At 44.2% G+C, this 21,285-nt stretch overlaps 1 protein-coding gene and 1 pseudogene across 1 annotated transcript; one reads left to right on the top strand and one right to left on the bottom strand.

The window, feature by feature from the left end:
* Window positions 1-5,157: 5,157 nt before the first annotated feature.
* Window positions 5,158-8,037, top strand: LOC123149387 (26S proteasome non-ATPase regulatory subunit 8 homolog A; the record flags this gene model as incomplete). Its single annotated transcript, XM_044569041.1, is given in 6 exon segments — window positions 5,158-5,263; window positions 5,426-5,504; window positions 6,434-6,536; window positions 7,145-7,408; window positions 7,493-7,604; window positions 7,692-8,037. Coding segments are annotated over 6 exon segments (804 nt in total). The 3' UTR covers window positions 7,833-8,037.
* A 1,038-nt stretch (window positions 8,038-9,075) lies between these two features.
* Window positions 9,076-13,158, bottom strand: LOC123152905 (membrin-11-like; annotated as a pseudogene).
* Between the last annotated feature and the right edge of the window lie 8,127 nt (window positions 13,159-21,285).

The raw sequence follows: 21,285 nt of genomic DNA, 5'->3' as shown, positions 1-21,285 counted from the left end.
CAGAGAGAGAGGGGGGCCGGCCACCTCTCCTTGTCCTAATAGGACTAGGGAAGGGGGGAGGCGCGCGGCCCACCTTGGGCTGCCCCTTTCTCCTTTCCACTAAGGCCCATATAGCTCCCAGGGGGTTCCGGTAACCTCCCGGTACTCCGGTAAAATCTCGATTTCACCCGGAACACTTCCGATATCCAAACATAGGCTTCCAATATATCAATCTTTATGTCTCGACCATTTCGAGACTCCTCGTCATGTCCGTGATCACATCCGGGACTCCAAACTAACTTCGGTACATCAAAATGCATAAACTCATAATAACTGTCATCGTAACGTTAAGCGTGCGGACCCTATGGTTCGAGAACAATGCAGACATGACTGAGACACATCTCCAGTCAATAACCAATAGCGGGACCTGGATGCCCATATTGCCTCCTACATATTCTACGAAGATCTTTATCGGTCAGACCGCATAACAACATACGTTGTTCCCTTTGTCATCGGTATGTTACTTGCCCGAGATTCGATCGTCGGTATCCAATACCTAGTTCAATCTCGTTACCGGCAAGTCTCTTTACTCGTTCTGTAATACATCATCCCGCAACTAACTCATTAGTTGCAATGCTTGCAAGGCTTATGTGATGTGCATTACCGAGAGGGCCCAGAGATACCTCTCCGACAATCGGAGTGACAAATCCTAATCTCGAAATACGCCAACCCAACATCTACCTTTGGAGACACCTGTAGAGCTCCTTTATAATCACCCAGTTACGTTGTGATGTTTGGTAGCACACAAAGTGTTCCTCCGGTAAACGGGAGTTGCATAATCTCATAGTCATAGGAACATGTATAAGTCATGAAGAAAGCAATAGCAACATACTAAACGATCGGGTGCTAAGCTAATGGAATGGGTCATGTCAATCAGATCATTCAACTAATGATGTGACCTCGTTAATCAAATAACAACACTTTGTTCATGGTTAGGAAACATAACCATCTTTGATTAACGAGCTAGTCAAGTAGATGCATACTAGTGACACTCTGTTTGTCTATGTATTCACACATGTATTATGTTTCCGGTTAATACAATTCTAGCATGAATAATAAACATTTATCATGATATAAGGAAATAAATAATAACTTTATTATTGCCTCTAGGGCATATTTCCTTCAGTATCAATGTGTTCCGCCAGCACGACGGCGTGGTGACGGTGATGGTGAAGTGATATCCTCAGGGTTTTGCCTAAGCACTACAAAAATATGACCGCGGGTGTAAACGATGGAAGGGGCACCGCACACGGCTAGGCAATTGTCTGGATGTGTGCTAGGCGCCCCCAAGACGGTGATGATGACCTATAGGTGGGGGAGGAGGGAGCAGCCAGGAGGGCGCCCCAAGCAGGCTGAATCCTACTTAGGGTCCTGCCAAGTGGTGCCCCCCGCCATATTTGTCGGAGGGGGAAGGAAAGAGGGGGAGAGAGAGAAGGAAGTGGGAATCCTATTCCACACTTGCCTTTCCTCCTTCCCCTGTCCTTCTCCACCTTTGGCCGGCCCAGATGGGGGGTGCACCAGCCCCTTGTGGCTAGTGTGTTTCCCCTCTTGGCCCATAAGGCCCATATATTTGCCGGGGGTGCCCGAAACCCCTTTGGGTGACTCGATATGTACACGGTACCCTCCGGAACACTTCCGGTGTCCGAATACCGTCGTCCTATATATCAATCTTTATCTCTCGACCATTTCGAGACTCCTCGTCATGTTCGTCATCTCATCCGGGACTCCGAACAACATTCGGTCACCAAATCACATAACTCATATAATACTATATCATCATCGAACGTTAATTGTGCGGACCCTATGGGTTCGAGAAGTATGTAGACATGACCGAGACACCTCTCCGGTCAATAATCATAGCGGAACCTGGATGCCCATATTGGCTCCTATATATTCTATGAAGATCTTTACCGATCGAACCGTTATGACAACATACATAATTCCCTTTGTCCATCGGTATGTTACTTGCCTGAGATTCGATCGTCGGTATCTTCATACCTAGTTCAATCTCGTTACGGACAAGTCTCTTTACTCATTCCGTAATACATCACCTTGTGACTAACTGCTTAGTTGTTTGCTTGCAAGCTTATGATGTGTATTACCGAGAGGGTCCAAAGATACCTCTCCGATACTCGGAGTGAAAAATCATAATATTGATCTATGCCAACTCAACAGATACCTACGGAGATACCTGTAGAACATCTTTATAATCACCCAGTTACGTTGTGAAGTTTGATAGCACACAAGGCGTTCCTCCGGTATCCGGGAGTTACATAATCTCATAGTCGAAGGAATATGTTTTTGACATGAAGAAAGCAATAGCAATAAAACTAAATGATCATTATGCTAAGCTAACGGATGGGTCTTGTCCATCACATCATTCTCCTAATGATGTGATCCCGTTATCAAATGACAACACATGTCTATGGTTAGGAAACCTTAACCATCTTTGATCAACGAGCTAGTCTAGTAGAGGCTTACTAGGGACACGATATTTGTTTATGTATTCACGCATGTATTTAGGTTTCCGATCAATACAGTTCTAGCATAAATAATAAAATTTTATCATGAATAAGGAAATATAAAATAACAACTTTATTATTGCCTCTAGGGTATATTCCTTCACTTGCATTGTGCGAGGGCGTGAGGAGATTACGGTGGCCCTAGTGGCTTCTTGAGAGCATTGTGCCTCCACACCGCTCCAAACGGATATTAGCATCGCAAGGGTATGAACTTCGGGATGCATCATCGTCTCCGCGTCCCTCGGTTATCTCTTACCCGAGTCCTTTACTTATGCACTTTACTTTGTGATAGACATAGTTTCATGTTATATATCTTGCTATCACATAGTTGTTTATCTTGCCTAGCATAAGTTGTTGGTGCACATAGGTGAGCCTAGTCGTTTTAGGTTTTGTGCTTGACAAAAAAAACGCTAGAGTTTATTCCTATTTTGTTCAAGCCTAAACCGTAATTATTTTAAAGCGCCTATTCACCCCCCCCCCCTCTAGGCGACATCCACGATCTTTCAGGGGGGTACCAGCTTTGTATGTGAGTGGATGCTGGCGCATTCACACTGGGCATGTTCGCAGTGAACGGTTGAATTTCTGACATGACAACTTATAGTGCTTTAGGATTATTCTAATGTTTCCCATATAAGATTTCCAATATTATAATGGTTCCTAAGGAATACAAAGTAACTCAACACAATAAAAATTACATCGAGGACCTACACCACCGAACACTACCACTGCTAGAACGAACTCGCCGACGCACCGCCATCGCCGCTCCCCTTTCGGAGTCGGCTTGACCTTGCCAATGACAATCAGAAAGTCTTCATGTACGTGCCTCTATTGACCATCAACCCAGAGCATCAGTTGTCGCCATTGAACCCTCGAATTGATTTGAAGCGCTGGACATCAGAACTCGCCGAAATGAGTGTATCGACACACTAAAACACATCTAGATACACTCATTTTAGCGATGGATAAATCTGGACGGAGGCCGTATTTATTTTTCAAGGTTTTATTTGTAGGAAAATGCTACCCTTCAACCAGCTGATGCATGCGCAGTGTCCGACGCTTGCTTAGCCATCGGATCGATCCTGACCGAGGCTCGCGCAAGTCCCATGCAACCAGCTTTTGTCGCGCGACAAGGGTCTTGTTTCAGTAGATTTCTGCAACAGATGACTAGTTTTAGAACGAAAAACTATTTGATGGTGAAGGTTTCTTTTTGTGCAATAAGGGTCTTATTTCAAAAGGTTTATGCAAATAAACATCTTGTTTCAGAAACAAAAAATGATTTGGTGGTGAAGGGTTTTTTTCCGCAACAGGTTTTTTCAGAAACATAGCCCGTTCCGCAACAGGGGTCTTGTTTTTAGTAACATAGCCCCTATTGCAGAAAGCGCGGGAGGAGCACCCCACGTTAGAGAGTGATAGGTCAGGCATTGCAACATAAAGAATGTTTCAGAAACATAGTCCCAGTTGCATAAAAACGCGGAAGGAGCGTCCGACATGAGAGGCCCTCGCCGTCGTGTTGGAGTGGAGCTGGCAGCTGCTCGCGGGGCTAATGCTGAGGAGGAGGAGCAACTCCGGCAAGTGACGGTGTTCTATGGCCGAGACGCTCGGGCCATGGCATGGCGGCTATGCTCTAGCCTAGGGTGTGGCCTATCTCAGCCAGCTGCTATCTCGGTGGACCTTTGAAACAAGGTCCTTGTTGCAAGCCCATAAGAACAGCATGCTAGTAGCTGTTGCAAAGGTCCTTGATTGGCTAGGTCAGAAGATTGGACGGATGTGTTGGACGGCATCTGACGGTTGCCGAGGCGGATGATCTAATTGGTTTATCATCGGGTCGGACGCGTAGTATTGCCCTTTGGCATTCCTCAGGCTGGGTCGGGTTTCGGGTCAGGCCTGTCAAAGCACGACTTGCAAAGTCTAAGCCCGAGCCTGGCCCGGCCCGGCCAAGAAAACGTATATGTAGGCCCGAGCCCGGCCGAAGAAACTAAAAACATCAATTTCGAGCCGGGCCGGGCCGGGCCTCCGTGTAAACTGACATATTTTCCAGGTTCGATCCCGACCTGACATACGCAACAGGTCAAATTTCTAGGCCAGAGCCCGGCCTGACATACGCAATGGGTCAAATTTCTAGGTCTGAGCCCGGCCTAGATTTTTTGGGCTGGGTCGTCGGGACGGGCTGCCCATACCTAGGTCTAGTTCGTACTAGTTGGGTTAATAAATTTCGTAAATAATAAGCAAAGTGGACTTTCGCAAATATAAAAATTATGTCATGTCTACGTATTGTTTTTCGCGTTTCCTACAACCCTTTTTTTTTAATTAAGAAAGCGTTTTGATTTATTACTTTTTTATTCTTTTTTCCACAGAAAGAAGAAAGAGGAGGAAGCCGAGTAGGACAGCCCGAGAGGAGGAGTATACAGTACACAGCCGCTAGCTCTTCCCCCGCGGCGCCCGATCTCGTACTTGGAGCCTTGGAGGAGACTCGAACCCTAATCCCCTCCCGCCTCGATCTCTCCCGCCGAAGGAGAGATCCCGTTCAGCCTCGGCTCCAATCCGCGACTCGACTCGACTCGAAGCTCCAGCTCCGCCGCCGCCCCCCGCCGCCGCCGATGGATCCGAAGCTGGTGGAGGTGACGCAGCTGTTCGACCGCTTCAAGGCGGCCTTCAAGGCCAGCAATTTCGACGTCTGCTCGACCCTCCTCTCGCAGCTCAAGGTGCGCCCGCCCCCTTCTCCCCCCCTCCCGCCGGGCAGTTCGGAAAGCTCGCATCTTTTCTAGGTTTTAGTTCTGGTTGGGTCGGCGGCGCCGGTGGTTTCGCCGGGGAGCGAGAGGTCCATCTTCTGGTGAATTGACAGGTGAAGCTTCCTCCTCTTGCAGGTCCTCCTCACCAAGTTCCCCAGCCTTCCCCCGCTGTTCCAGCAGACGCCCAACGCCGTGGAGGAGCTCAAGCTTGCGAGTAAGACAACTTTTTTTTTCTCTCTATCAATTGTCGTCAGGTGGTTGCAATGATGCTTTCCGTATGTGTGCGCTGGGTGCGATTTTTTTTCTTGGTAGGTCACCATGTTATTATGGTGTGTGTAGTGTATGTAGGTATATGTGAAGATTGTGTTGGTGAGGGGATTTTGATTCTGTGTGTAGGTATATATATATATGATGAAGATTGTGTCGGTGAGGGGATTTTGACTCTGTGTGTAGGTTGGTCTGTGTTTGGTTGATGTGTGATGTGGTTATCTTGTTTTTGTAACGCCGTCTGAGATTGTAGTCATGTTTGATTATTGTTGCGATATGACTCGTTCAGCGCCGTTGAACTGAAACTTTGTTTAGTTAGCCGGCAATTCATGTGTGGTCTTTCTGTAACAGTTGGTATGTTTAGTTGCTCGATGCAGCTAGCTCGAGGATGTGGCGGGGGATCTTTGCACGCCTAACACTGATTTGTTTTGGTCATGCAATTTTACTTTAGGAGTTTCAGCCGAATGGTTGCAGCCATATATGAATTTTTATAGATGATTTGATTTGAATGTTCGTTCTATCTTAGGAGTTAAAACTGACGCTAGTGATGCTTGTCAGTGTCAGAGTGTCGACTCTAGAATAACGGGTCTCTTTTTCGACTTGACCTCTGATGCTGCATTGGATATTTGTATTAGATGATATAAGATTCGGTCATTCAGATATCACTATGTTGCAGTTCATGAATTGATCGTTCATATGCTGTCGCCATGAATGAACCCAACCCTTCTGTCTGATTATCGTAACCTATGCCCTGTTTTTTTTCTAAAAGGAAAATGTGTGTCTGTAGTGTTATGGCCCAGCTATTTAGAAATATATGCTCTGGTCTTGTGGTTATCCTTAATAGAGCAGCCACTAAATCTACCTGAAACATTTCAGGGGAAATTTATGAGCAGGCAGTTATTTTGAGTGTGAAAATGGAAGACCAAGATGCATTTGAAAGGGACTTCTGCCAGCTCAAGCCCTATTACATGGACACATGGTTAGTTCCTTTTTTTTTACCACTTTGCAGTTGTTTTCTCTGTCTATGCATTGTGTAGGCTGTCATTTAATACGTGTATTGTTCCCTGTTCTCCTTCATCATCCATTGGGTTTTCAGTTGGTAAAGTCAAAACAAATAAGTACTGTATAAATTATTGGTTTTCTTTGGGCATAATAAGTTGCCAAATGAGTTGAACCAAAATAGGTTTTTGTGTTAGTCTTGCATGAGTTTTTGGGTTAATCTTGCATGAGTTATGTTGTGCCAAGTTTGCTGGTTCAGTTGGGTAGTCGAATATGGAACAGGGGCTGAGTTGGGAATTTATGTTTGCAAGTCGCAGTTAAGTTAGACATGTAGATTGGGTTTCGTATCGAACTCTCAGGTTTCTGGCCTGCGGGTGACCCATGATGCCCTTGCCAGACTGGCAAATGTTTTGTGTTTCTAATATCTTAGCAGAATTGTTTTCACATCTTATTCAGTTTTATATGCCTGGTTTATCAAGTCCAGAACATGTTACAAAATGTCTGGACTTGTTGAAGGTTATTTTACCTAGGAACATGTTGGATTTTCTGCTTGTAATATATCGTACTAATTCATGCTGATGCCTGCAGCGGCATAATTCCTCCATCATCGGAGGAGTACCCAATCATGGGGGCTAACCTTCTGAGGCTGTTAGTCCAGAATAGAATTGCGGAGTTCCACACTGAGCTGGAGCTTCTTCCCGCCAAAGCGCTGGATAATGCTTACATCAAGCACGGGGTTGAGCTCGAGCAGTCCTTTATGGAGGGCGCATACAACCGCGTGCTGAGCGCTCGACAAACCGCGCCGCATGAAACCTACATATACTTCATGGACCTTCTCGTCAAAACGGTTAGGTAAGTCGGTCTCTGTCTCCACCCCTTCCAGTTAGCTCCTTGTGCTGCTGTGCATCACTGTGATGATATCTGCTGCACCCGCAGAGACGAGATAGCTGGGTGCAGCGAGAAGGGATATGATTACCTGTCAATAAACGACGCGAAGCAGATGTTTAAGTTCAGCTCCGACAAGGAACTGCAACAGTACATCGCAGAGGTAAATTAACATGCCTTGTGCTCCTGGTGTGAATTACGTGAGTTATTATGGCCATGGGGTTGTAAAGTACCGTCGTGTTGTCAACAGGAGCACCCCGAGTGGGATGTCAAGGACGGCCGGGTCTTGTTCCAGAAGGCGAAGGAGTCCCAGCCCTGCAAGGAGATCCCGGCAGCGCCGGTCATCAACCAGACCCTCGGCTACGCGAGGGAATTGGAGAGGATTGTGTGATTTGTTTGCCTCTTTTTTCTTCATCATTGGACTGAGTTTCCCATGAAGAGGTGGATTATTGGATTGGATTGCCCTGTGACTCGGCTGTACTATTTTGTTAAATCGTTTGTTTCACCTACGGTTTCCAAAGCTACACAACTGTGAAATGTCGGCCTAAAATGGCAGAAGAAACAATGCCTGTTATGTTAATCAATTCATTGTGTAAGCGTAAGTCCAACTGCCTGTGCTTTTTTCTCCTCCCCCTGCTGCCGTCGCCGGCGACAGGCAAGGTCGACGGTGGCAACATCTTCGGCAGTTGATGCTGCTTGAGCAGAAATGGTGGCCTACCGGCAGATGATGAGACGGTTGATTGGCAGAAGTCTATATCAAAATTGCCTTCAAACTACAAGGGAGTTGAACCAAAGATATAGTATAAACCTACTCCAGAAATTGCTTTTGGAGGCCGAGCTTTGTGGAGCCTCCAAATCCAAAATTCCTGAAAATTCATATTTTTTACATTTCAAAAAATTCTGAAAAAAAAGAGAGAGATGAAGGCACAATGCACGTGTAAAATTTTAGGACGAAATAAGATGAAATGAGGGCTGTGAAAAAAAATCTAGGGCTTTTTAACACATGATACTATTCATCCTCGTCAGATTTTTTTGAAACTGAATTTTTTGAATTTTGAATTTTACGAAAATTCAGCCTCCATGGAGGCCGAGATCCAAAATGCCATACATGTTTGCAGCAAACAGGACATGAATAAAAACATCATGTTTTTTTTTGAACACAGTACAGACGCAAGCGCTCATATAAACGCGCATACACTCACCCCTATGAACGCACACACGCACACCCTACCCCTATGAGCACCTCCGAGAGACTGAGTCGGCATATCATCTTGAGACTTTACGAAGTCACCGTAGGCGCCTCGTAGTCGACGGGAACGTCTCCTCCCACTGAAAGCGTATCGCCAGAATTCCTGAAATAAATCCAGGATAAATGCGAGCACCACCTAACCATCTCAACCAGAGGTTGGTTCACTAAAAAAAAAAAGATTATACCAAGGAGGTGTAAGATCGACAGGGGATTATACCAAATGTAAAAGCAGAAACACAGATGTACAAAAAAGAAGAAAAATGCTCTGCTGCATCGGCAATAACTTGAGGGTGATTAACTAGCAATATTATGATCATTTGCCCTGTTTGCATGTTTCTTCTAGCATACTCATCTAGCTTGTTTTGGTAAAAAAAAAGAGTAAGAATTTAATGGAGTACATGGTCTTCAAGGAGACAGGTTACAGAATTCTGAAAACACAATATGAAACACCATTTATCCAATAGAAAACTGCAAAAGCGCAAACTAAAAGAGAGGTCATAAACAGCAGTATTAGCACACAAGATGTGCACGTCCACGACTGCATTTTTTACAACAGAAATTGTCATATCAACAAAACAGGCTACTGTATCTGATCTGAGGGTTGTCAACATCTTTTCATAATCGCTATACACACAGTATATAATAGTAGTAATACAAAGAAGATGGATCAGTAACCGAGCAGAGTTGTGCCTACTACACAAGGAAGGACCAGAGATAGCAAACTTTAATCTGAACAACAACCCCCCTTCCTTAATTCCTCATGCACTAGTGTGCCCACCTCTAGAGGACATTTGAAACTAGTGTGTCCATCGCCAAAACGCAACCATCAGCACGACGGTGATGATCATGCCGCCATACGCGATCCGCTTGTCGACCCGGTGCCGCTTCTCAATAAGCTTCAAGACCGAGTTTGATAGGCCAACGGTGTTCAGGACATCTAGAGCCTTCCTTTGCGCGCTCTGCAATCAAGTGCAAGGAGATGTTACTTCTGCTACTATCAGGCAGGCACATTCTTTCACCATGCCAACAAAGGCCAGCAGGGTGCTGTGCAAGTTGAACTGTTTCGTTTACCTTCAGACGATCCCTCTGGTCAGACTACTTGTGGAGGATGGCCACTCCTGTCTCAAAGGCTTCGTCAAGCATTCGAGAGGAGCTACGGGCCGATTGCATTGCCTGGGCTTCGTCGTCAAATATTTGAAGGACATGTGACGACTCACCATTCTGCAACATAATTTTCAATTCATTAGTGCTGCAACGAAATTATCCTGCATGAAACACAACTGCTCATGCTTCAAGACTACTCACAGCTCTCTCTCTCAAATAGCTCCGCCCTTTCCTTGGCTTCCAGAATCCGCTTTCATTGCCGCAACGAGTGCTTGTTGAGGGTTTCCTTCAATGAATCAACCTCTTCAGATAGCTGCTCCACTTTTCTGCCAGGACAACATCAAACAATGTTAAAAACTTGGAACAGCAACCTATTCAGCTCTTCCTTTCAATTGTGCACACTGTCGAAATTATACATGCAACAGGAAAAGAATTCACAACAGAAATCATATCCTAGAGCAATTCTCGAGAGTTGCTCCAGGAGCCACAAATATCACTTTTATACAGAACTCCATTTCTACAAAACAGATAAAAGGAAATATAGCATCCTCGAGGACGGATAAACCTAGCATGGGCGTCTAACTATCTCAGCATGACACATGGCCTGAAATTCCATATTGACCACACATATAGAGTGACAAGACCTTCAGATCTAAGCTGGTGAATTCCAGAGAAAGAATAACACTAGAAGAAAATATGTGTATTTAGTAGTTTAGTACTTCTGTGACTGAATCTTTGCTATAAAGGAAGGGAATTAGAGAAAATGCCATCTTAAGAGCAAGAAAACAATCCAATCTAATGTGTATCTCCTACAGATTAAAGCAATGTAGGTAAAAAGCACTCCGTCTCACATGTATTTTAAGGTAACACTATTTGATACAAGCTGAGGACAAGATCAAGGTTCCAAGATGTATTACACCTAATACCTGGCTGTAGGATTTCTACTGCACCCAGAAGGTGGATGGATAAATCAATTAACCAAGAATTACTAATAACTTAGATTAGAAGCAACAAATGAGATAATAACTTTCTGTATGAAATGTTGGTTATGCCAATTCCTCTGAAGAAAGGCTAGTTTTCAATCTGAACTATCAAGTTCGTACATCAAAATAATCCTGCTTGCTGACTAAATTATGAAGTGCAATGATACACAAAGTTATTTATTGCTTGTTTATGGTGGGTACTTGAATTAAAACACTATGACCCTGGTTAAGTCTATGTGGAGGTCGTGGTGGTTCTGGCACTGGCATCCCTAATCAGACACAGTGTACCTATAATTTGCCGATGGAAGATTGCTAAAAAGTATCTACATGAAATACAATTAAAATACTCTGCCTCGTATATATCATGCGCTCGTAGTTCAATGAGTGCTTATCATTGCCTATTCTTGGCGTCTTGCCCCTCTGAACCACCACCAAGAAGGGCGCAGCTAAAATTTGCAAAGAATTCTTTTTGCGACAGGAACTATTTGTTATGAATAATCTAGTGCCAATGGACCTGTCTACCAACAACAGGCAGATTCAGTGGCAAGAAAACTGATAGTGGTCAAGCTAAATAAGTTGAAACAGGCATACTGAACAACCAAATTTCCACTTGCTCAAAGCATAATTGAACAACCTAACTTCCATATCCTCCTCAATAGCATAACTGAAGCCTACCAAGTTGGCACATCGAACAACCTAATTGAACTTACAGTTGCTGAAAAGCAATGGAGGCCTACCTACCAAGTACTAGTACACAAGTTGAAAACATGGCACAGATTACTACACAAGCTCGTCAATCCTCACCATTAACGCCAAATCGATTGCTCAGGTAACCGCCGAACTAGAAGGTTTCACCTTGGAGACCACAGTAACGACAGAATGCATACGCTAGAGCTGTGACCAAGAACTCATCGGCGCTTGGAGATCTCTCCCCGCCTCGTCGCCGATTCGCGCGGCATACACAAGGAACTCGTGACGGAGCAGCTAAATGGGGTTAAGGCCGTGAGAAGAAGGAGAGGAAGAGTGTCCTCACCTCTTCCAGAGGTCGCGCTGGCCCTTGGCGGGGATGGAGCGCCACAGGCGGTCCATCTGCACGCAGAGGCCCTGGATCTGCGCCACCTCCCGGGGTAGGAGGAGGAGGCGGGCGCCGAGGCGAGCCGCTCGACGCGGGCCGACAGCAGCAGCCGCCGCGCGCTCTGGTACATCTCCGACAGCGTCGCGCCGCCGCCGCCGCCCCCGCCGCGGTCGAGGATTGTCTCCGGTGTCTCGGATCGGCTTGGGAGGGCCGCGATTTCCTTCGGGCCGAGAGGGAGACGTTGTGACGTGGCTGGTGGCGGGTGTTGGCCGCTTGATTGGGCACGGACGGTGTGGATGGTGGTGGGGTCGATGCCGTGTGGGGCCCTCGCCGTGCAGCCTGCCTGCCTTCCTTCCTTCCACCCAAGCAGACCTGGCCAAACGGGTCGGCCCGGCACGGCACGGCCCGCCGTGGCACGTTTAATAGCTGGGCCGTGCCGTGCCGGCCCACGGGCGTGGCTCCCTGGCCCAGGCACGGCCTGATTATTAAACGGGTCGGCCCGTGGCACGTTTTGCACGCTAGTCCATCTGATTTTTAGCTTGTTGGGCTATATTTTAGGCCTATTGGGCTGTAATTTAGATCATATATATAAAAAATATGAACAAAAATTAAACGGTCCGTGCCGTGCCGGCCCGCGTGCCCAGCCTCCAGGCTCAGGCATGGCCCATGGCGTGCCGCGTGCCGGGCCTAGCCCGTTTAGCTCAGGTCGTGCCGTGCCTGGGCCGTGTCGTTCCTGCGTGCTACCGGGCCGGCCCAGTTAGCACGGCCCGTTTGGCCAGCTATACACCCAAGGCTCTAACAGCATGTTTGTTTGGGGGAAGTTGGAGATGGGGAATGGGAGTTGGAGGCCCGTGGGACTTAACTTCCCTTGATTGGGTCAGGGACATGGGAGTTAAGGCCTTGTACAATGGGAGGTGCTTAGGAGAGGTGTTTAGAGAAATAAACCTGACGTTTCTTAAGCACCGATGCTTATTTGTATAGAATAGACGCTTAACTAAGCGTCTCTCTTATAGAAATAGGCATCGGTGCTTTAGAAAAATTCGGTTTATTTTTTTAAGCACCTCCCTAAGCATCTTCCATTATACAAAGCCTAAGAGAGGCAGGGGAAAGGGAGTTCGGAGGCCCAACGCCCATCAGACTCTTCCCTGGAGGACCCTAGTAATTCAGCGTGGGAATGGGAATTGACGTAAAAAAAAGACAACGAGCTGTTCCTCACATCCGCGACGGAAGGGGATAAAGGTGCGAAAATTCTAGAGAAAGCGCGGTAAAATCCTACCTGATTACCCCTATTTAGCAGCAGAGCCATTCTTCCTCCAAACAAATCTTGGACCCACTAGTTTCTCCTCGTTCTGCAGAGATGGCGGCACGCACGAACAGGAGCTAAGGTATCCCTATTCTTCATCTTTCCATCTTGAATTCGTGGAAATTTTCCTGCCAATCCCACCTTGTTTCGTTCACATCTAGTTATATCCCATCTGATTTTGCTAATAAAATTGGATTCCTTGCTTTTTTCCTTCACAAACTGATGCAGATCTATTCTTATTTTTATTTTTTCTCCTGCTTCACAGGTCGTAGATTTGTCTCAGCACTTCGTTTCCCCTTTTCTATTAGGAGCAAGAGAAACCAAAAGGCTACAGGTGGGAAGTAATCCTTCATTTTGTATCTCATTTGTTCCCTTGTTTGATTCATACGCGAAAGTGTAGAGAGGCCTCTGTCTTACATAGTAAGTGATGGCCTTTTTAGAAGCATAGGTGGGACATGGATGGGTATAATTAGTGGATGAAATCTCTTGTACTCGTACAATTTTGTATGCTATTCTTCACCTACAATTGTAGATCATCGCTGGCTTCCTGTTGTGGCTGCTTGATGTCTACTACACAACATTCTTCTTGTAGTCGTTGTTGAGCCTTCAAGTGCAGAGGTTTGTAGGACAGTAGCAAATTTCTCTCAAGTGGATGACCTAAGGTTTATCAATCCGTATGAGGCATAGAATGAAGATGGTCTCTCTCGAACAACCCTGCAACCAAATAACAAAGAGTCTCTTGTGTCCCCAACACACCCAATACAATGGTAAATTGTATAGGTGCACTAGTTCGGCGAAGAGATGATGATACACGTGGTATATGGATAGTAGATAACAGTTTTTGTAATCTAAAATTATAAAAACAGCAAGGTAACTAATAATAAAAGTGAGCATAAACGGTATTGCAAGGCTTAGGGTTCATACTTTCGCTAGTGTAAGTTCCCTCAACAATAATAACATAATTGGATCACATAATTATCCCTCAACATGCAACAAAGAGTCACTCCAAAGTCACTAATAGCGGAGAACAAACGAAAAGATTATGGTAGGGTACGAAACCACCTCAAAGTTATTCTTTCCAATCAATCCATTGGGCTATTCCTATAAGTGTCACAAACAACCCTAGAGTTCGTACTAGAATAACACCTTAAGACACAAATGAACCAAAACCCTAATGTCACCTAGATACTCCAATGTCACCTCAAGTATCCGTGGATATGATTATACGATATGCGTCACACAATCTCAGATTCATCTATTCAACCAACACAAAGGAGCTCAAAGTGTGCCCCAAAGTTTCTACCGGAGAATCACGACGAAAACGGGTGCCAACCCCTATGCATAGGTTCATGGGCGGAACCCACAAGTTGATCACCAAAACATACATCAAGTGAATCACGTGGTATCCCATTGTCACCACAGATACGCATGGCAAGACATACATCAAGTGTTCTCAAATCTTTAAAGACTCAATCCGATAAGATAACTTCAAAGGGGAAACTCAATCCATTACAAGAGAGTAGAGGGGGAGAAACATCATAAGATCCAACTATAATAGCAAAGCTCGCGATAAATCAAGATTGTACCACCTCAAGAACACGAGAGAGATAGATCAAACGCATAGCTACTGGTACATACCCTCAGCCCCGAGGGAGAACTACTCCCTCCTTGTCATGGAGAGCACCGGGATGATGAAGATGGCCACCGGAGAAGGATTCCCCCTCCGGCAGGGTGCCGGAACGGGTCTAAATTGGCTTTCAGTGGCTACGGAGGCTTCTGACGGCGGAACTCCCGATCTATTGTGCTCCCGGATGTTTTTAGGGTATATGAAGATATATAGGCGGAAGAAGTACGTCAGGGGGGCCACGAGGGTGGAGGGGGTGCCCTAGGGGGGTACACTACTAGGAAAAAGGTTTTTAACGACCGTATATGTGGTCGTTAAAAGTCGCATTGTTGTCGCTAAAGGTCAATAACGACCACAATATGCTGGTCGTAGTAGGCTCCATCGTTAAAACTAATTTTCCGGTCGTTATTCTTATAACGACGAGATAGTGTGTGGTCGTCATCCCTAAGCAATAACAACCACAATTATAGTATTAGCGAGCACTTTTGTCATCGCTAATAATTTTATATCATTTCCATTCAACCACCTATAGAATCCTTAGTAGCATCCAACGCTTAAATGTTATCCGCATTAATTAGGAAGCAAAAGAATCTCAATATTGAAAGGGTCATAGCCTCTTTTATTAGTAAAAGTAAGATCAACTAACAAAATTCCGACATACAAATCTGGAATTAAAACGGCATTTAAGACATTTGAGTCAAAAACACTCCTTACATGACCAATGTACTTCTCATATCTAATTTGGAAATGGAAAAACTAGAAAATATATTCTTTATTAATCTTCAATCGAGGGGCGCCATCATTGTTTGAATGGATATAATTCTTCATCGGCGACTAATACCTCCTCATGCTTCTTTATACCAAGGTGCTCCATCATTCCTACAAAATGTTGAGTAAGTTATAGAAGTCAGTTCACATAAATAAATCGGCACAATAGCGGCAGATAAAATCAGTATATGAGAGCAACTTACTTGAGCATGTTGGCTTTTATGAGGAGCCTGGTAGACCTCTAAGAATTGTCAGAAATTGGCACAAAGTACAGGACATAAGACGAAATATCTGGCCACTTAGTTACAAATCGATATTTGTTGCAAGTAAAAACTAAAAGAAAGTACTTGCATATGCCCTGAGTGACAAAATAGAACATAACTAGAAGGCATTAATGGTTATAGGCCCAGAGAGCATCAATATATAATATGAATGATCATAATGGAATTCAAATGCAAACATCCGTGGCTCTTATTAAAATCAGACAGGAGCACCGACCACCGGGAGCAACTGCAAACACAAGATACAATAAAACAAGAAACCACTGTGGTGCCAAAAACATTTTTTGCCGAAGATAATTAAAGTGCACAAAGAGTATGTTGGAAATAATGATGGCATGTGTTGTGTTTGTTGGGGAACGTAGTAATTTCAAAAAATTTCCTACGCACATGCAAGATCATGGTGATGCATAGCAACGAGAGGGGGAGTATGATCTACATACCTAGTAGATCGACAACAGAAGCGTTTGGTTGATGTAGTCGTACGTCTTCACGATCCGACCGATCAAGCACTGAAACTACGGCACCTCCGAGTTCTAGCACACGTTCAACTCGATGACGATCCTCGGACTCCGATCCAGCAAAGTGTCGGGGAAGAGTTCCGTCAGCACGACGGCGTGGTGACGATCTTGATGCACTACAGCAGCAGGGCTTCACCTAAACTCCGCTACAGTATTATCGAGGACTATGGTGGCTGGGGGCACCGCACACGGCTAAGGAATAGATCACGTGGATCAACTTGTGTGTTCTAGGGTGCCTCTGCCTCAGTATATAAAGGACCAAAAGGGGGGGAGGCTGGCCGGCCAAGGGGGGCGCGCCAGGAGAGTCCTACTCCCTCTGGGAGTAGGATTCCCCCCCCCCCAATCCTAGTTGGAATAGGATTCGCGGAGGGGGAAAAGAGAGAGGGGGGGCCGGTCACCTCTCCTTGTCCTAATAGGACTAGGGGAGGGGGGAGGCGCGCGGCCCATCTTGGGCTGCCCCTTGTCTTTTCCACTAAAGCCCACTAAGGCCCATATAGCTCCCGGGGGGTTCCGGTAACCTCCCGGTACTCCGGTAAAATCCCGATTTCACCCGGAACACTTCCGATATCCAAACATAGGCTTCCAATATATCAATCTTTATGTCTCGACCATTTCGAGACTCCTCGTCATGTCCGTGATCACATCCGAGACTCCGAACAACCTTCGGTACATCAAAATGCATAAACTCATAATATAACTGTCATCGTAACCTTAAGCGTGCGGACCCTACCGGTTCGAGAACAATGTAGACATGACCGAGACACGTCTCCGGTCAATAACCAATAGCGGGACCTGGATGCCCATATTGGCTCCTACATATTCTACGAAGATCTTTATCGGTCAGACCGCATAACAACATACGTTGTTCCCTTTGTCATCGGTATGTTACTTGCCCGAGATTCGATCGTCGGTATTCCAATACCTAGTTCAATCTCGTTGCCGGCAAGTCTCTTTACTCGTTCTGTAATACATCATCCCGCAACTAACTCATTTAGTTGCAATGCTTGCAAGGCTTAAGTGATGTGCATTACCGAGAGGGCCCAGAGATACCTCTCCGACAATCGGAGTGACAAAACCTAATCTCGAAATACGCCAACCCAACATGTACCTTTGGAGACACCTGTAGTACTCCTTTATAATCACCCAGTTACATTGTGACGTTTGGTAGTACCCAAAGTGTTCCTCCGGTAAACGGGAGTTGCATAATCTCATAGTCATAGGAACATGTATAAGTCATGAAGAAAGCAATGGCAACATACTAAATGATCGGGTGCTAAGCTAATGGAATGGGTCATGTCAATCAAATCATTCACCTAATGATGTGATCCCATTAATCAAATGACAACTCATGTCTATGGTTAGGAAACATAACCATCTTTGATCAACGAGCTAGTCAAGTAGAGGCATACTAGTGACACTCTGTTTGTCTATGTATTCACACATGTATTATGTTTCCGGTTAATACAATTCTAGCATGAATAATAAACATTTATCATGATATAAGGAAATAAATAATAACTTTATTATTGCCTCTAGGGCATATTTCCTTCAGTCTCCCACTTGCACTAGAGTCAATAATCTAGATCACATCGCCATGTGATTTAACATCAATAGTTCTCATCTTTATGTGATTGGTTCACATCTCCATGTGACTAACACCCAAAGGGTTTACTAGATTCAATAATCTAGTTCACATCGCTATGTGATTAAGACCCAAAAAGTGATCATGTTTTGCTTCTGAGAGAAGTTTAGTCAACGGGTCTGCCACATTCAGATCCGCATGTATTTTGCAAATTTCTATGTCAACAATGCTCTGCATGGAGCTACTTCTAGCTAATTGCTCCCACTTTCAATATGTATCCAGATTGAGACTTAGAGTCATCTGGATCAGTGTCAAAGCTTGCATCGACGTAACTTTTTACGACGAACCTTTTTTTCACCTCCATAATTGAGAAATATTTCCTTATTCCACTAAGGATAATTTTGACCGTTGTCCAGTGATCTACTCTTAGATCACTATTGTACTCCCTTGCTTAACACACTGTAGGGTATACAATAGATCTGGTACACAACATGGCATACTTTATAGAACCTATGGCTGAGGCATAGGGAATGACTTTCATTCTATTTCTATCTTCTGCCGTGGTCGGGCTTTGAGTCTTACTCAATTTCACACCTTGCAACGCAGGCAAGAACTCTTTCTTTGACTGTTCCATTTTAAACTACTTCAAAATCTTGTCAAGGTATGTACTCATTGAAAAAACTTATCAAGCGTCTTGATCTATCTCTATAGATCTTGATGCTCAATATGTAAGCAGCTTTACCGAGGTCTTTCTTTGAAAAATTCCTTTCAAACACTCCTTTATGCTTTGCAGAATAATTCTACATTATTTCCGATCAACAATATGTCATTCACATATACTTATCAGAAATGTTGTAGTGCTCCCACTCACTTTATTGTAAATACAGGCTTCATCGCAAGTCTGTATAAAACTATATGCTTTGATCAACTTATCAAAGCGTATATTCCAACTCCGAGATGCTTGCACCAGTCCATAGATGGATCGCTAGAGCTTGCATACTTTGTTAGCACCTTTAGGATTGACAAAACCTTCTGGTTGTATCATATACAACTCTTCTTTAATAAATCTATTAAGGAATGCAGTTTTGTTTATCCATTTGCCAGATTTCATAAAATGCGGCAATTGCTAACATGATTCGGACAGACTTAAGCATAGATACGAGTGAGAAACTCTCATCGTAGTCAACACCTTGAACTTGTCGAAAACCTTTTGCGACAATTCTAGCTTTGTAGATAGTAACACTACTATCAGCGTCCGTTTTCCTCTTGAAGATCCATTTATTCTCAATTGCTTACCGATCATTGGGCAAGTCAACCAAAGTCCATACTTTGTTCTCATACATGGATCCCATCTCAGATTTCATGGCCTCAAGCCATTTTGCGGAATCTGGGCTCACCATCGCTTCTTCATAGTTCGTAGGTTCGTCATGGTCAAGTAGCATGACCTCCAGAACAGGATTACCGTACCACTCTGGTGCGGATCTCACTCTGGTTTACCTACGAGATTCGGTAGTAACTTGATCTGAAGTTACATGATCATCATCATTAGCTTCCTCACTAATTGGTGTAGTAGTCATAGGAACAGATTTCTGTGATGAACTACTTTCCAATAAGGGAGCAGGTACAGTTACCTCATCAAGTTCTACTTTCCTCCCACTCACTTCTTTCGAGAGAAACTCCTTCTCTATAAAAACTCCCAATTTAGCAACAAAAGTCTTGCCTTCGGATTTGTGATAGAAGGTGTACCCAACCGTCTCCTTTGGGTATCCTATGAAGACATATTTCTCCGATTTGGGTTTGAGCTTATTAGGATGAAACTTTTTCATATAAGCATCACAACCCCAAACTTTAAGAAACGACAAGTTTGGTTTCTTGCCAAACCACAGTTCAGATTGTGTCATCTCAACGGACTTAGATGGTGCCCTATTTAACGTGAATGCAGCTGTCTCTAATGCATAACCCCAAAACGATAGTGGTAGATCGGTAAGAGACATCATAGATCGCACTATATCTAATAAAGTACGGTTATGACGTTCGGACACACCATTACACTATGATGTTCCAGGTGGCGTGAGTAGTGAAACTATTTCACATTGTTTTAATTGAAGACCAAACTCGTAACTCAAATATTTTACCTCTGCGATCATATCATAGAAACTTTTATTTTCTTGTCACGATGATTTTCCACTTCACTCTGAAATTCTTTGAACTTTTCAAATGTTTCAGACTTATGTTTCATCAAGCAGATATACCCATATCTGCTCAAATCATATGTGAAGGTCAGAAAATAACGATACTCGCCGCGAGCTTCAACACTCATCGGATCGCATACATCAGTATGTATTATTTCCAATAAGTCAGTTGCTTCCATTGTTCCGGAGAACGGAGTCTTTAGTCATCTTGCCCATAAGGCATGGTTCGCAAGCACCAAGTGATTCATAATCAAGTGATTTCAAAATCCCATCAGCATGGAGTTTCTTCATGCGCTTTACACCAATATGACCTAAACGGCAGTGCCACAAATAAGTTGCACTATCATTATTAACTTCGCATCTTTTGGTTTCAATATTATGAATATGTGTATTACTACGATCGAGATCCAATGAACTTGTTTCATTGGGTGTATGACCATCGAAGGTTTTATTCATGTAAACAGAACAACAATTATTCTCTGACTTTAATGAATAACCGTATTGCAATAAATATGATCAAATCATATTCATGCTCAACGCAAAAACCAAATAACATTTATTTAGGTTCAACACTAATCCCGAAAGTATAGGGGAGTGTGCGATGATGATCATATCAATCTTGGAACTACTTCCAACACACATCGTCACTTCACCCTTAACTAGTCTCTGATTATTCTGCAACTTCTGTTTCGAGTTACTACTCTTAGCAACTGATCCAGTATCAAATACTGAGGGGTTGCTATAAACACTAGTAAAGTACACATCAATAACATGTATATCAAATATACTTTTGTTCACTTTGCCATCCTTCTTATCTGCCAAATACTTGGGGCAGTTCCGCTTCTAGTGACCAGTCCCTTTGCAGTAGAAGCACTTAGTCTTAGGCTTAGGACCAGACTTGGGTTTCTTCACTTGAGCAGCAACTTGCTTGCTGTTCTTCTTGAAGTTCCCCTTCTTCCCTCTGCCCTTTTCTTGAAACTAGTGGTCTTGTCTACCATCAACACTTGATGTTTTTCTCGATTTCTACCTTCGTCAATTTCCGCATTACAAAGAGCTTGGGAATCGTTTCCGTTATCCCTTGCATATCATAGTTCATCACAAAGTTCTACTAACTTGGTGATGGTGACTAGAGAATTCTGTCAATCACTATCTTCAGATTAACTCC

The sequence above is a fragment of the Triticum aestivum genome, chromosome 7A, assembly GCF_018294505.1.
Source record: "Triticum aestivum cultivar Chinese Spring chromosome 7A, IWGSC CS RefSeq v2.1, whole genome shotgun sequence".
In the NCBI taxonomy this organism is placed as follows: domain Eukaryota; kingdom Viridiplantae; phylum Streptophyta; class Magnoliopsida; order Poales; family Poaceae; genus Triticum; species Triticum aestivum.
The sequence above is the reverse complement of the archived record's forward strand: the minus strand, read 5'-3'. Positions and strand labels throughout refer to the sequence as shown.